General features: G+C 45.7%; 1 protein-coding gene across 1 annotated transcript in view; it reads right to left on the bottom strand.

Annotated features, from left to right (window-relative positions):
- Positions 1-14: 14 nt before the first annotated feature.
- Positions 15-17477, bottom strand: part of LOC135567263 (bone morphogenetic protein 1-like) — a gene marked incomplete at its 3' end in the record, with an annotated part of 28288 nt that continues 10825 nt past the window's right edge. Inside the window, exons 4-11 of the mRNA XM_065014685.1 lie at positions 16848-16988; positions 12093-12190; positions 10655-10781; positions 8756-8938; positions 6502-6723; positions 4323-4463; positions 3096-3338; positions 15-159 (exon numbers count right to left, since the gene is read on the bottom strand). Of these exons, the coding sequence (XP_064870757.1) occupies positions 15-159; positions 3096-3338; positions 4323-4463; positions 6502-6723; positions 8756-8938; positions 10655-10781; positions 12093-12190; positions 16848-16988 (1300 nt within the window). The remainder of the gene's footprint in view (positions 160-3095; positions 3339-4322; positions 4464-6501; positions 6724-8755; positions 8939-10654; positions 10782-12092; positions 12191-16847; positions 16989-17477) is intronic.

Genomic DNA, 17477 nt, shown 5'->3' with positions numbered 1-17477 from the left:
GGCTGTATAGGGGCTCAGTGGGAACAGGCTGGGTGGTGTCTGTAGTCCAGTAGGCTCTGAAACCTTTAGCCTCCACGAAGAAGTCAGTATGGAAACGCATCACCAACTTGTTGCCCTTAGTTGTGATGGTGGCTGGGAGTTGGTCACCACACCATGGACCTGGTAAGCAAAAACAACAACACCAGATGCTTCTACTACTACTGCTACTTCTACTACTACTAATGGTACTACTACTAATAGTACTACTACTACTGCTACTTCTACTACTACGAATAGTACTACTACTACTGCTACTTCTATTACTGCTACAACTACTACTACTACTGCTACTACTAATGCTGCTGCTACTACTGCTACTTCTACTACTACTAATAGTACTACTACTACTGCTACTTCTACTACTACTAAAGCTACTACTACTACTACTAATGCTGCTGCTACTGCTATTACTACTGCTGCTACTACTGCTACTACTACTAATGCTGCTACCACTACTACTACTGCTACTACTACTGCTGCTACTAGTGCTGCTACTAGTGCTGCTACTACTACTCCTACTGCTACTACTACTCTTACTACTACTGCTACTACTACTGCTGCTACTACTAATGCTGCTACCAGTACTACTACTGCTACTACTACTGCTGCTACTAGTGCTGTTACTAGTGCTACTAGTGCTGCTTCTACTAGTGCTACTAGTGCTGCTACTACTACTACTGCTACTACTACTACTACTACTGCTGCTACTAGTGCTGCTACTAGTGATTTCATTTTCCCATACGGAAAATATATTAACCCCTACAAAAAATACATTCATTATAATCCACATAATTATTCTCATTTCCTGTTGCTGCAGGATTATTTTCCTGCTATAGCAATCTGGCTCACATTAAGATTCTACATCTGTGCTTCTACTACTACTGCTACTAGTGCTGCTATTAAAATCAAATCAAATCAAATCCAATTTTATTTGTCACATACACATGGTTAGCAGATGTTAATGTGAGTGTAGCGAAATGCTTGTGCTTCTAGTTCCGACAATGCAGTGATAACCAACAAGTAATCTAACTAACAATTCCAAAACTACTGTCTTATACACAGTGTAAGGGGATAAAGAATATGTACATAAGGATATATGAATGAGTGATGGTACAGAGCAGCATACAGTAGATGGTATCGAGTACAGTATATACATATGAGATGAGTATGTAGACAAAGTAACAAAGTGGCATAGTTAAAGTGGCTAGTGATACATGTATTACATAAGGATGCAGTCGCTGATGTAGAGTACAGTATATACGTATGCATATGAGATGAATAATGTAGGGTAAGTAACATTATATAAGGTAGCATTGTTTAAAGTGGCTAGTGATATATTTACATCATTTCCCATCAATTCCCATTATTAAAGTGGCTGGAGTTGGGTCAGTGTCAATGACAGTGTGTTGGCAGCAGCCACTCAATGTTAGTGGTGGCTGTTTAACAGTCTGATGGCCTTGAGATAGAAGCTGTTTTTCAGTCTCTCGGTCCCAGCTTTGATGCACCTGTACTGACCTCGCCTTCTGGATGATAGCGGGGTGAACAGGCAGTGGTTCGGGTGGTTGATGTCCTTGATGATCTTTATGGCCTTCCTGTAACATCGGGTGGTGTAGGTGTCCTGGAGGGCAGGTAGTTTGCCCCCGGTGATGCGTTGTGCAGACCTCACTACCCTCTGGAGAGCCTTACGGTTGAGGGCGGAGCAGTTGCCGTACCAGGCGGTGATACAGCCCGCCAGGATGCTCTCGATTGTGCATCTGTAGAAGTTTGTGAGTGCTTTTGGTGACAAGCCGAATTTCTTCAGCCTCCTGAGGTTGAAGAGGCGCTGCTGCGCCTTCTTCACGACGCTGTCAGTGTGAGTGGACCAATTCAGTTTGTCTGTGATGTGTATGCCGAGGAACTTAAAGCTTGCTACCCTCTCCACTACTGTTCCATCGATGTGGATAGGGGGTGTTCCCTCTGCTGTTTCCTGAAGTCCACAATCATCTCCTTAGTTTTGTTGACGTTGAGTGTGAGGTTATTTTCCTGGCACCACACTCCGAGGGCCCTCACCTCCTCCCTGTAGGCCGTCTCGTCGTTGTTGGTAATCAAGCCTACCACTGTTGTGTCGTCCGCAAACTTGATGATTGAGTTGGAGGCGTGCGTGGCCACGCAGTCGTGGGTGAACAGGGAGTACAGGAGAGGGCTCAGAACGCACCCTTGTGGGGCCCCGTGTTGAGGATCAGCGGGAGGAGATGTTGTTGCCTACCCTCACCACCTGGGGGCGGCCCGTCAGGAAGTCCAGTACCCAGTTGCACAGGGCGGGGTCGAGACCCAGGGTCTCGAGCTTGATGACGAGCTTGGAGGGTACTATGGTGTTGAATGCCGAGCTGTAGTCGATGAACAGCATTCTCACATAGGTATTCCTCTTGTCCAGGTGGGTTAGGGCAGTGTGCAGTGTGGTTGAGATTGCATCGTCTGTGGACCTATTTGGGCGGTAAGCAAATTGGAGTGGGTCTAGGGTGTCAGGTAGGGTGGAGGTGATATGGTCCTTGACTAGTCTCTCAAAGCACTTCATGATGACGGAAGTGAGTGCTACGGGGCGGTAGTCGTTTAGCTCAGTTACCTTAGCTTTCTTGGGAACAGGAACAATGGTGGCCCTCTTGAAGCATGTGGGAACAGCAGACTGGTATAGGGATTGATTGAATATGACCGTAAACACACCGGCCAGCTGGTCTGCGCATGCGGCTGGGGATGCCGTCTGGGCCTGCAGCCTTGCGAGGGTTAACACGTTTAAATGTCTTACTCACCTCGGCTGCAGTGAAGGAGCCACTACTACCACTACTATTAGTGCTACTAGTGCTACTACTACTACTACTGCTTCTACTACTACTGCTACTAGTGCTCCTACTACTACTACTACCACTACTACTACTACTAGTGCTACTACTACTACTACTCTGTAACTTATCATTTTATTTATAAATAACCTTTCATAAAATTGGGTAACAATGTGCTGATGGTACACTAGCTGCAGCACTATTCAATCAAATGTTTAAAATCACCATATTTGTACTCACTGTGTTTTGTACTCTCAGCTCCGTCATTATAGATGTCGTACGCCACCATGTTATCCAAGCATTTGGAAGTGAAAATGTCCTTGGCTTCCACGTCGAAGTGGGTGAACGTCAGAGTTATGGTCTTCCCTTTGGGCACCTCCACACTCCACATGCACTCGCTGGCCGCCTTGTAGTTCATAGGCCAGTTCTGAGACTTAATAACCCCTTTTAACTCATGGGAGGCCCCTCCGCATCCCTGGATCGCTGTGGAATGAAGGTGGGGGTTAGTGTGTGTACATACTGTTTGCATGTGTGTATGTGTGCGTTTGCCCATTCATGGGTCAGTGTGTGTGTGTGTGTCTGAATGATGATAGTGGGCAGACGGGATATAAACAGATTAGAGTAGATGAGCTGCAGCCTCCTCAACATTAGCCAGAGAGCAGAGTAGAATTTACTCAGCAGTAAGCACAGTGTGTCACAGTGATAAACAGCCAGTGTAAGCCTATGCAATACACCCTAATGTAGCTGGTCGATCAGCCCTGGTATCTGGCTCTCCCTGTTTATTTAAAGATGGAGTGTATGTGTGTTTACTCAGATGGAGCGGGTCCGTGGAGTTTGGAACAGAAATAAACGTTTAATACATCCACTTTACATACATATTGATATCTCTTTAAATGTGGGTGTTGATGCCCAAAACCTTGGGTGTTGACATCCATAAACTGAAATGTCTGAACTACTCAAAAAAAACTGTAGTATAACGCCAGAAAACGGCAAGGTAAAACAGCAGTTGAAAACATTAAAGCTACCACATCAGAATGAATGACTTAACAAAAAACAACTCCTCCTTCAGACCTCCTCACCCCTTTCCCAACTGAAATGTCAAGCCCTCTGATAGATCAATTATAATCATGATCAAAGAATTTCTCCTCGTTTGACCAGTGTACCCTGACCTGTGCTTTCTCAGTACTTACCACTCATACGTCTCGTTCTATGACGTTGCTCCTGTCATAAATACGCCTTGGGAATCTCAAGTTCACTTTATGGCCGGTCATTATTAGTAGTGGAGCTGCCTCAGCGATATAAGGTGCCTCAGGTGTGTGTGTGCGTGTGTGTGTGTCTGTGTTTGTGTGTATAGATTCACATGTGTGCACATTTGCACGTGCATGCGCATGTGTGTGCACGTTCGTGTGCATGCGTTTGTGTGAATGTGTGTGTGTGTGTGTAAGCGGAGAAAGCTGGGATTATTACCGGCAATGTCCTCAGGATACACGGCCTCCCACTTGGCGGAGAAGCCTCGGTCAGAGAGACGTGAGTCGGACAGGAAGCTCAGGGACATCTTGTTATTGGCACTGACCACCACAGGGGGAAGGACGTAGCCACAGTGTGTGCCTGGGATGGAGAAGGAACGGAAATTAGGAGTATTGGATTGGAGGAGAGGGAGAGAGACCTATTACTAATATAGAAACATAAGAGTAGTAACCAGAATTTCAAATACACAAATGTTAATTTCCATGCATACCAATGTTGGTCTAGCAAAGATATGGAATCATTAGACATTCAATAGACATTACAGAGAACAGACAGATTTCTGATGAGGCACGGTCTTCTCATCGATAAAGAACATGTTAGTCATAATGTAAATATAACCTTGAAAAATAAGACACATCAATCAAATTGTTTCACGTCACCTAAAGGTCACACATCTCAGAAAACATACTCCTCCCCTTTCAACATTTACTACTCCCTACGCTACCTCAGTAACTATAGATTTTTTAAATGAAGGAGATCAGAGTTTTGAAATGACACAGCACCAACTGAAGCGCGTACAATGGAGGAGTCTGTATTTCTATTGCCATTTGTCTGTGTGGCAGCCTGGTGTTTTGCTCCTGTACTTGTTAGGTTTAATGTGTGCAGTCAGGGGCCAACCATGCCCTCCTGCTGAGCCCTGCTCCCCCTGGCAGGGGGTCGCGCCTGTTCTGACAGTCAGAGCTCCGACAGAGATCTCTGGTGAGGAAGGAACTGACCGTTGCACGCACACACACACACACACACACACACACACACACACACACACACACACACACACACACACACACACACACACACACACACACACGCGACATGCACACACGGAAGGAGAGCAAAATATCTGTCATCCTAAATGTTTTGACATCAGCTTGAATACCACACTGAATAGGGTGTAGGGAGAAGTGACCGTTGCACACACACACACACACACGCGCGCGCACATGCACACAAGCGCACACACGCACGCACATGCACACGCACACACGCACATGCACACACACGGAAGGAGAGCAAAATATCTGTCATCCTAAATGTTTTGACATCAGCTTGAATACCACACTGAATAGGGTGTAGGGAGAAGTTGACCCACGTGAATCGTGGGTCAGTTAAAACATTTCCTCACTAATGCTTAAGGTTAGGATTGGGGGAGGGAAAGCTGATCCTAGATCTGTACCTAGGGGAAACTTCACCCCAGAGCACTAAATAGTGTTCTTTGGATGGTGTTATGACTTCAGCGTCTTCCAAGGGATATGTCTTCTTTAACGCAGAAACAAAGCTGTTTCCTTTCTTTCTGCCCCCATTTTCTCTCAACTTAACACACACACACACACACACACACCGCAGGTGCAATTGTCTCCACTCTACCTCTGCCACAGAGTGTTGTGTTAGAGATAAAACTATCAGACTCCAGCTTTCTGATGTGAATAACAAGGAGGTCACATTTACAGTTCCCTAGCCTCGCTCCTTCTCTGGGGAGAGATCCTAATCAACAGCTTTACTGCCCTGAGGACAGGAGACAGGCACTGGCACACTCAGCATACTAGCCTCGCTTGGTGCTTGGCGCTCTGTCCAGGAGTCAAAGTGCCCCCCCTTTTCATTTCAAGCAACGGGGCACATTCTGCTCAGCATATGCTTATCTGCTGTCTCTTGCTACTTGATTTGTTTGTTGTGTGTGTGTGTGTGTGTGTCCCTCATTTGACAAACAGCTTGTTTGGGAAATACGAGGGGGAGTGGGTCCATAGGTTATCGCCTGGCCCCCACTGCCGCCATTTGGGGGTTTGGCATAGTTTGCAGGCACATCTTACTAACAAGAAACTAGGGGCTGTTAGCCATTTTGGCGTTTGGCTAGAGATACTGACAGATACTGTGAGATACTGTGGGTATTGTGGGTGGCTTGTCTTATCAATGGACTAATGGCTGTCAGAGAATACACTGGGTGCCATTTTGGGGCTTTCATAGAGACCGACGAGCAATTTGGACGGTCCATCTGAGTTTACCAAACAACAACAACAAACAACTAGAAGTGTCTGTCCTCTATGACACCATTTGGAGCCATTTTGGATCTCCATAATAACACATTAACAGGGGACCCAGGTTGGGTGGACAGGCTGTAACTTACCAAGCGCCTGGAGGCTGTCAGAAACTACAAGCTTGTCTTCGCCACACTGGCCCGCCTCTCCCGTGACGGACATGTCTGTGACGTGCAGTTTGACCAGGAAGCCTTCCGGAGCTGTGATGTTCCAGGAGCAGTGAAGATTCCCGGGATACGCATCTGGGAATCCCATAGAATAGATCTCCCCTTTACGGCCAAACAGCGTTCCGACACCACCGCAGCCTGAGTCTGTAGCAGAGAACATGAAGCTTGGGTTAGTGATGAATGGACAAAGCTTAGGGCTATGGGAGATTCCCTCGAGCACGCACACACACAAAAACGACACACCCACCCTATTGTTTTGGCTGCATTCATTTTTATTTAAAGGACAACTCCACCCAAAAATATATTTTGGGTGTTTGTTTAATTAGTCCATTGTTGACATAGTCCCAAAATGTTTTGCTTGTCACCAATCAAGTTTTCAAGATATGTAACTTTCAAAATACAGAAATCATCCCCGTATGATGCATTTAGCACCATATGATGCTGCGTTTTGCTTCATATGATGGGATGGTTTCTGTACTTTGAAAGTTACATATCTTGAAAACTTGATAGCTGACAAGCAAAACGTTTTGGCACTATGTCAACAATAGACTAATGAAACAAATACCAAAAGATAGTTTGGGGGTGGAATTGTCCTTTAAGCTGCCTGTCAGCCTCTTATCATTGTGTCTATGTTAGGAGAAAGGCAGCGATAACCATTATGCCAGCATATCACACTGGTGATTATTTACCAACAAACACTGCTCATCAATCAGCTGGTTTAAACTGATCTTCACAACATAGCCAACAATTTACATCTGTTCAACTGCGTCCCAAATGGCACCCTATTCACTATATACAGTAGTGCACTACTTTTGATAGGGCTCTGGTCAAAAGTAGTGAACTATATAGGGAATAGGTTGTCATTTGGGATGCACAGTTAGAGTATGGAAGTTGCTAGAGGCAAAATTATGCCTGCTATGTATGCCTGCTGTGTGTAATGTGGACATAGTTTAGCAATTTATCTCGCTGAGGAAATCAATCCTTTCATATCATTTAAATGAATGAAAAACTAGAAAAAGAGGTGAGTTTTGACAAAAATGTTCTGGTGAGGAAGGTTTAACAACATCGATAGTGTTGCTGCTGCAAGCCACTGAATTCCAATCAATTATACCACGGAGAGAGCTCCCATATTTCAACTGGAGTCAAGAGGAGGAGGAAGGAGGGCTACCTGCAGAAAGTCAATACGGCTGTAACTGTGGCATACCAAGTACTCGGTCTATATGAAAATCACAATTAGAAATACAGGCTAATTCCTAGAAGGGGCATATAACCTCTGAACGCGGCAATCTGACTGGTCCACTCATAGATATATAACTGATATATTGTCTATGGGTACACTCATAGATATAGAACTGATATATTATCTATGGGTACACTCATATATATAGAACTGATATATTATATAGATATATTGTCTATGAGTACACTCATAGATATAGCACTGATATTTTATCTATGGGTACACTCAGAGATATAGAACTGATATATATTTATGGGTACACTCAGAGATATAGAACTGATATATTGTCTATGGGTACACTCATAGATATAGAACTGATAAATTGTCTATGGGTACACTCAGAGATATAGAACTAATATATTGTCTATGGGTACACTCAGAGATATAGAACTGATATATTGTCTATGGGTACACTCATAGATATAGAACTGATAAATTGTCTATGGGTACACTCAGAGATATAGAACTGATATATTATCTATGGGTATACTCATCGATATAGAACTGATATATTGTCTATGGGTACACTCATAGATATTGAACTGATATATTGTCTATATATACACTCATAGATATAGAACTGATATATTATCTATGGGTACACTCATAGATATAGAACTGATATATTGTCTATGGGTACACTCAGAGATATAGAACTGATATATTGTCTATGGGTACACTCATAGATATAGAACTGATAAATTGTCTATGGGTACACTCAGAGATATAGAACTGATATATTGTCTATGGGTACACTCAGAGATATAGAACTGATATATTGTCTATGGGTACACTCAGAGATATAGAACTGATATATTGTCTATGGGTACACTCATAGATATAGAACTGATAAATTGTCTATGGGTACACTCATAGATATAGAACTGATATATTGTCTATGGGTACACTCTATGGTTTTCCCCGTAGTGTACTCACCGGTTATAGCTAGTGTTGTGGGCATCATGGTGGTAGGCTTGACCATGGTCGGGATGAGGCCGGTCTTGGTGAATGTGGCACTGAAACCCTTGGAGGTGAGAGTGGCATCGCTTTTGAAACGCACCACCATCGTGTTGCCACTGGAATCCACGCGGCCTGGATTCTTACTACCACAGAATCGACCTGTGAGAAAACAACATTTCACTGTTCAGAAACCCCTGAAGAGTTCGATTAGGCCACTAATCAAACTACACATTTAGTTATAATAACCCAAACTCCAATGTGTGGTACACTGATGTAAAACCTGGGCAGGCCTTATGCACCACTTGAATTGACCAAACAGTGACACCAATTATTATTTGATTAATTCACACAAGTATTATACAGGTCTCCGCATACATAGTAAGCTTAATAATAACTATAAATACAGCTATTTTGCATTACTTCTGTTTGTAGAGATTACATTTACATGCCAGTCTAAATTGGGAACCTCTCTCTATTTTTCCATCTTCCTACCCAAAACCTTTAATGGACATCATATCTTATTCATGCAGCCTGAAGTGAATTTGAGTGTTGCTGTGTGCATAGTTGATTTCACTCCCCACAGCCTGTTTCAACTGCCAAGTGCTCCTGTTGCATGTCGATTACCATACAATACCTCCTAAAACTAGTTCATTTCACTCCCCACAGCCTGTTTCAACTGCCAAGTGCTCCTGTTGCATGTCGATTACCATACAATACCTCATAAAACTAGTTGATTTCACTCCCCACAGCCTGTTTCAACTGCTCCTGTTGCATGTCGATTACCATACAATACCTCCTAAAACTAGTTGATTTCACTCCCCACAGCCTGTTTCAACTGCCAAGTGCTCCTGTTGCATGTTGATTACCATACAATACCTCCTAAAACTAGTTGATTTCACTCCCCACAGCCTGTTTCAACTGCCAAGTGCTCCTGTTGCATGTCGATTACCATACAATACCTCCTAAAACTAGTTGCCCCCACAGCCTGTTTCAACTGCTAGTTGATTTCAAGTGCTCCTGTTGCATGTCGATTACCATACAATACCTCCTAAAACTAGTTGATTTCACTCCCCACAGCCTGTTTCAACTGCCAAGTGCTCCTGTTGCATGTTGATTACCATACAATACCTCCTAAAACTAGTTGATTTCACTCCCCACAGCCTGTTTCAACTGCCAAGTGCTCCTGTTGCATGTCGATTACCATACAATACCTCCTAAAACTAGTTGATTTCACTCCCCACAGCCTGTTTCAACTGCCAAGTGCTCCTGTTGCATGTCGATTACCATACAATACCTCCTAAAACTAGTTGATTTCACTCCCCACAGCCTGTTTCAACTGCCAAGTGCTCCTGTTGCATGTCGATTACCATACAATACCTCCTAAAACTAGTTGATTTCACTCCCCACAGCCTGTTTCAACTGCTCCTGTTGCATGTCGATTACCATACAATACCTCCTAAAACTAGTTGATTTCAGCCTGTTTCAACTGCTCCTGTTGCATGTCGATTACCATACAATACCTCCTAAAACTAGTTCATTAGTAAAGTTGCTCAAATTGTGAGACTTAAGAATATATTGATTGTGGGTTTGGAGGATTGAAGAGGTTGCACTCATTGTCACAGTCTCTCATAGAAAATCCATGACCAAAGTAGCCTATTTTAGAAAAGGAATATTTGAGTGTACCCATTTTATGAGGGAAGGGTATAATTAGGGTATTTTGACATATTATGAGACTAGTGAATAAGTACATTTTGAGTGTTGGCCTACACATATTGTGCAACAGGTGTGTAGGCCTAAGTATGTCTGTACTATAAGTATCTATACTAGTCCAACTGCTGTATACCAGAGTTAGCATCACACAGAGTGATGTCATACCCAACATGGCGGAGCCGGTTTTGTGGCCATCGTAGACATCTATGTAATCTCTACAGGCCTCAGGGACCAGGTCGAAGGAGGAGAACGTCAGTCTGATCTTCTCTCCCTCTGGTACAGTGATCCTCCACTGTGGACCACATGCACATACTATTTCATTTCACCACACATTTCGTACACAAACATATCCATTTCGTTTGACCACAAACATCCATTTCATACACAAACACATCCATTTCATTTGAACACAAACATCAATTTTATTTCCATGACTTCATCAAACATTCAATCAATTACAAAGATGAAATCAATGATCAAAGATCAACGATTCAATCAATGTCAAGATAAATCCATTATATAACCACATGCACCAACATGAGTCTGATATTCCTTCTAGTAGATTCTGGTGGGGGCGGGGTTTTTGGCACACAATTGAACGTATTCATATTCCAAGGCAGGGGCTTTCTAAGTAAGGCACAACCTTAAGAAAAACATTACTGATAGAAGTGACATCTCTAGAATAGACACAGTCACTCGTCAGCAGGAAACGGGCAAGGGTGTCCTTTCTCTACATTTAATTTCTATCTACATTGCTTTATGCATAATTTCTCCTCAATGTTCCCATCCATCTCTTTCTCTCTCTTTCTGCCTGGAGGGTGCCCAGGTTGCAGACGGCTGCATGCGCTGCATATTGACACGAGTCATGAATAAAAATCATCCAATATCTCCTGGGCTGTGACGGTTTGGACAGGAGCCCATCCGCCTCAACATCCAAGCCAAGGAGGAGACAGAAAGCAACATGAGCAAGCCAGATAATACACAGCCAAACAACAAGACTAAGCATGAGTCCCAATTGGCAACCTTTCCCCTACATAGTGCACTACTTTTAACCAGAGCCCTATGGGACCTGTAGTGCACTATAAAGGGCTATAGGGTGCCATTTGTGACGCAGCCCAATGATCTAATGATCCAAACCAAGCAAAAGCTGACGTCAAAGCGCTCAGCCGTGCTCCGAGCCAAACACGACGCGAGTTGCTCCCCAATCTCGATCCACTATCCAGAACATCAAGCATGGTCAACATCCCAGATGGTGCCTAGTGACCATGGATTTACTAAAGGGGCACCTCATTTGTAAACACCCCAAAATATAGGAGTCCGTTTCCCCACTGATTGTTATTGATGTAGCTAAGCTCCATACAGCACACGACATGACGGACCATGTTATTATTATTCACTTCCTCAGACAGAGAGAAAGCGCTATTGATTGTAAAGTACCTCACAGAAAGACTGGGGCCATATAAACAGTGTTGTGGATAACACACCACTTGGTATAAAGATGTGGCCATGTGTATGGCAAATTGTGTGTGGTACCATGGATGGCATGTCCTTGTGGAAGCCGCTAGTAGTGTGAGAGTGTGTGTGTGTGTGTGTGTGTGTGTACCTGGTAGAGAGTCCCGTTCTCATAGTTCTGTGCTGGGAACCCAGGGGTCAGTAGATCACCGCGGTCACCTTGGAGAGCGCCACCAGCCCCGGCTATTTCTGGAAGCAGGGAGTGTGGAGATGGAGAGGACTTCAGCTGAACAGACACCTCAAGGATACCCACCATCCATCCATCCATCGCTTTCTCTCTGTGTCTCTCTCTCTCTGTTACTCCTTCTATGTCTCCTTGCCCCCTGTCAGTCAGTCAGTCAGTCAGTCAGTCAGTCAGACTCGACATCCGGAGAAGGAGAAGAGACAGGAAAACAAAAAACATTTTCACTTTGCCAAGCAAGCCAGACTGAGACTGCCTCTCTCTCCCCCTTTCTTTCTTTCTTTCTTTCTTTCTTTCTTTCTTTCTTTCTTTCTTTCTCTCTCTCTCTCTCTCTCTCTCTCTCTCTCTCTCCTCTCCCTATTGAAGTGCTATTCCGGGTTGGAGCGAGCCGGTCGCATTCGCGCTTCGGTCTGCAGGTTGTATAACTTTTTCATTACATTTCATTACATTTCATTATAGTACAACGGTCTGATTTGTCTAATCTTAGCAATTTCTTCTTAGCTAGCTACATAGTCGTCGTTGTATCAAAGATTATTGCGTAATTATCGTATTTCGTCGTCTCCTATCTGCCCAACACGTTCACCGTCTACCGTAGCACTGTAGTAACTATCCCACTCAACTGAACGACTTGATTAGTGTAGTGTTAGCTAGCTACATAGTTGTCTTTGCTGTTTTCGTATCCAAGATCATTGTGTAGTTTAGAGTGTGGAGTCTTAGAGTGATAATTGCGTTATTATCGTATTTCGTCGTCCTCCTATCTGCCTAGCAGCTAGCCAGCTAGCATACGTTCACCGGCTACCGTAGCACTGTAGTAACTATCACACTCAACTGAACGACTTGATTAGTGTAGTATTAGCTAGCTACATAGTTGTCTTTGCGGTCTTCGTATCCAAGATAATTGTGTAGTGTAGAGTGTGTAGTCTTAGAGTGATTATCTTAATTCACCGAGGTTAGCTAGCCAGCTATTTTGTCGTCCTTAACGTAGGAGACACTCCTAGCTAGCCAATAGCCAGCCAACGTCTACTGAATAGAACTTTCGCATTCCGGTCGCATTCCGCTTCGCTCCACAGGTAGTATCACATTTTCATTTCATTTCATTACAGTCCCAACGGTGTGATTTGTTTGATCGTAGCTAGCTACATAGCTAGCTACATAGCCGTCTTTGTTCAAAGATAATTGTGTAGTCTAGAGTGATTTTCTAGGTTAGCTAGCCAGCTATTGTCGTTCTCCTAACGCAACGTAACGTAACCAACACTGCTAGCTAGCCAGCTAGCTCCCGAAAAGCAGCATTGTAGAAACTTCACACTCAACAGTACGACTTCATTAGGGTAGTGTCAACAACGCAGCTAGCCTACCCCAGCAGTACTGTATCATTTTAATCATTTTAGTCAATTAGATTCTTGCTACGTAAGCTTAACTTTCTGAACATTCGAGACGTGTAGTCCACTTGTCATTTCAATCTCCTCTGCATTAGCGTAGCCTCTTCTCTAGCCTGTCAACTATGTGTCTGTCTATCCCTGTTCTCTCCTCTCTGCACAGACCATACAAACGCTCCACACCGCATGGCCGCGGCCACCCTAATCTGGTGGTCCCAGCGCGCACGACCCACGTGGAGTTCCAGGTCTCCGGTAGCCTCTGGAACTGCCGATCTGCGGCCAACAAGGCAGAGTTCATCTCAGCCTATGCCTCCCTCCAGTCCCTCGACTTCTTGGCACTGACGGAAACATGGATCACCACAGATAACACTGCTACTCCTACTGCTCTCTCTTCGTCCGCCCACGTGTTCTCGCACACCCCGAGAGCTTCTGGTCAGCGGGGTGGTGGCACTGGGATCCTCATCCCTCTCAAGTGGTCATTCTCTCTTTCTCCCCTTACCCATCTGTCTATCGCCTCCTTTGAATTCCATGCTGTCACAGTTACCAGCCCTTTCAAGCTTAACATCCTTATCATTTATCGCTCTCCAGGTTCCCTCGGAGAGTTCATCAATGAGCTTGATGCCTTGATAAGCTCCTTTCCTGAGGACGGCTCACCTCTCACAGTTCTGGGCGACTTTAACCTCCCCACGTCTACCTTTGACTCATTCCTCTCTGCCTCCTTCTTTCCACTCCTCTCCTCTTTTGACCTCACCCTCTCACCTTCCCCCCCTACTCACAAGGCAGGCAATACGCTCGACCTCATCTTTACTAGATGCTGTTCCTCCACTAACCTCATTGCAACTCCCCTCCAAGTCTCCGACCACTACCTTGTATCCTTTTCCCTCTCGCTCTCATCCAACACTTCCCACACTGCCCCTACTCGGATGGTATCGCGCCGTCCCAACCTTCGCTCTCTCCCCCGCTACTCTCTCCTCTTCCATCCTATCATCTCTTCCCTCTGCTCAAACCTTCTCCAACCTATCTCCTGATTCTGCCTCCTCAACCCTCCTCTCCTCCCTTTCTGCATCCTTTGACTCTCTATGTCCCCTATCCTCCAGGCTGGCTCGGTCCTCCCCTCCCGCCTCCGTGGCTCGACGACTCATTGCGAGCTCACAGAACAGGGCTCCGGGCAGCCGAGCGGAAATGGAGGAAAACTCGCCTCCCTGCGGACCTGGCATCCTTTCACTCCCTCCTCTCTACATTTTCCTCCTCTGTCTCTGCTGCTAAAGCCACTTTCTACCACTCTAAATTCCAAGCATCTGCCTCTAACCCTAGGAAGCTCTTTGCCACCTTCTCCTCCCTCTTGAATCCTCCTCCCCCTCCCCCTCCTCCTCTCTGCAGATGACTTCGTCAACCATTTTGAAAAGAAGGTCGACGACATCCGATCCTCGTTTGCTAAGTCAAACGACACCGCTGGTTCTGCTCACACTGCCCTACCCTGTGCTCTGACCTCTTTCTCCCCTCTCTCTCCAGATGACATCTCGCGTCTTGTGACGGCCGGCCGCCCAACAACCTGCCCGCTTGACCCTATCCCCTCCTCTCTTCTCCAGACCATCTCCGGTGACCTTCTCCCTTACCTCACCTCGCTCATCAACTCATCCCTGACCGCTGGCTACGTCCCTCCCGTCTTCAAGAGAGCGAGAGTTGCACCCCCTTCTGAAAAAACCTACACTCGATCCCTCCGATGTCAACAACTACAGACCAGTATCCCTTCTTTCTTTTCTCTCCAAAACTCTTGAACGTGCCGTCCTTGGCCAGCTCTCCCGCTATCTCTCTCAGAATGACCTTCTTGATCCAAATCAGTCAGGTTTCAAGACTAGTCATTCAACTGAGACTGCTCTTCTCTGTATCACGGAGGCGCTCCGCACTGCTAAAGCTAACTCTCTCTCCTCTGCTCTCATCCTTCTAGACCTATCGGCTGCCTTCGATACTGTGAACCATCAGATCCTCCTCTCCACCCTCTCCGAGCTGGGCATCTCCGGCGCGGCCCACGCTTGGTTGCGTCCTACCTGACAGGTCGCTCCTACCAGGTGGCGTGGCGAGAATCCGTCTCCTCACCACGTGCTCTCACCACTGGTGTCCCCCAGGGCTCTGTTCTAGGCCCTCTCCTATTCTCGCTATACACCAAGTCACTTGGCTCTGTCATAACCTCACATGGTCTCTCCTATCATTGCTATGCAGACGACACACAATTAATCTTCTCCTTTCCCCTTCTGATGACCAGGTGGCGAATCGCATCTCTGCATGTCTGGCAGACATATCAGTGTGGATGACGGATCATCACCTCAAGCTGAACCTCGGCAAGACGGAGCTGCTCTTCCTCCCGGGGAAGGACTGCCCGTTCCATGATCTCGCCATCACGGTTGACAACTCCATTGTGTCCTCGTCCCAGAGCGCTAAGAACCTTGGCGTGATCCTGGACAACACCCTGTCGTTCTCAAATAACATCAAGGCGGTGGCCCGTTCCTGTAGGTTCATGCTCTACAACATCCGCAGAGTACGACCCTGCCTCACACAGGAAGCGGAGCAGGTCCTAATCCAGGCACTTGTCATCTCCCGTCTGGATTACTGCAACTCGCTGTTGGATGGGCTCCCTGCCTGTGCCATTAAACCCCTACAACTCATCCAGAACGCCGCAGCCCGTCTGGTGTTCAACCTTCCCAAGTTCTCTCACGTCACCCCGCTCCTCCGCTCTCTCCACTGGCTTCCAGTTGAAGCTCGCATCCGCTACAAGACCATGGTGCTTGCCTACGGAGCTGTGAGGGGAACGGCACCTCAGTACCTCCAGGCTCTGATCAGGCCCTACACCCAAACAAGGGCACTGCGTTCATCCACCTCTGGCCTGCTCGCCTCCCTACCACTGAGGAAGTACAGTTCCCGCCTCAGCCCAGTCAAAACTGTTCGCTGCTCTGGCCCCCAATGGTGGAACAAACTCCCTCACGACGCCAGGACAGCGGAGTCAATCACCACCTTCCGGAGACACCTGAAACCCCACCTCTTTAAGGAATACCTAGGATAGGATAAAGTAATCCTTCTCACCCCCCTTAAAAGACCTAGATGCACTATTGTAAAGTGGCTGTTCCACTGGATGTCATAAGGTGAAAGCACCAATTTGTAAGTCGCTCTGGATAAGAGCGTCTGCTAAATGACCCCTCCCTCCTCCTCCCTCCCTCTCCCTCCCTCCCTCCCTCCCCTGAAAAGTTCTGAATGTTCATAACTATGATCACTGTTGATAATGGTGTTATTTTACCTAAAGTACTCTCTGGTGTCACAGCTTGGTACTTCGCTTTGAATCCCTTGTCTGTATTTCTGTCATTGGTGTCAAAGAACAACAACATAGAGTTTCCTAATGACACTATCGGCCCGGGTTTGGAGCGCCCACACAACCTCCCTGCAGAGTCAAACAGAACAGAAGAGAAAGAAGAAAACAATATGTGGATTACTGTACATATAGAACCTTTTATGTCAAATCAATAGCTACTGGCCATACGTCTAGACCTACATGTACAGTCCAGTATATCTATATACCATTGATATTTTCAATACATTCCAATAAATGCATGTATGCATTTTTTGTTGCTATGTTACAGAAACAGTCGAGTAATGTCAAACATCAATGTGACATTCCGCAGTGCAGAGTTGACCTCCCTCTGAAAGTCTGTAATCTTGTTAGGGGCTGTAACTTAAAGTGGAGTAGTGAAGAGGCAGGCCAGCCAGGCTTATAGGCTGTGTCCGCCGTGGACTCTCTAATTTGGGTTTGACATCAAAGCTCAATCCCTTTATAGCCTTGGAGTGTGGATGGTCCTGTGGGGCTGTGTGTTGAGGGTCTGGGGAATAGGGGACACTGTGTGTGTGAGAGGGAAAGAGAGAGAGAGAGAGA

The sequence above is a fragment of the Oncorhynchus nerka genome, unplaced genomic scaffold, assembly GCF_034236695.1.
Source record: "Oncorhynchus nerka isolate Pitt River unplaced genomic scaffold, Oner_Uvic_2.0 unplaced_scaffold_2266, whole genome shotgun sequence".
Lineage (NCBI taxonomy): Eukaryota > Metazoa > Chordata > Actinopteri > Salmoniformes > Salmonidae > Oncorhynchus > Oncorhynchus nerka.
This window is presented reverse-complemented; position numbering and strand designations above follow the sequence as displayed.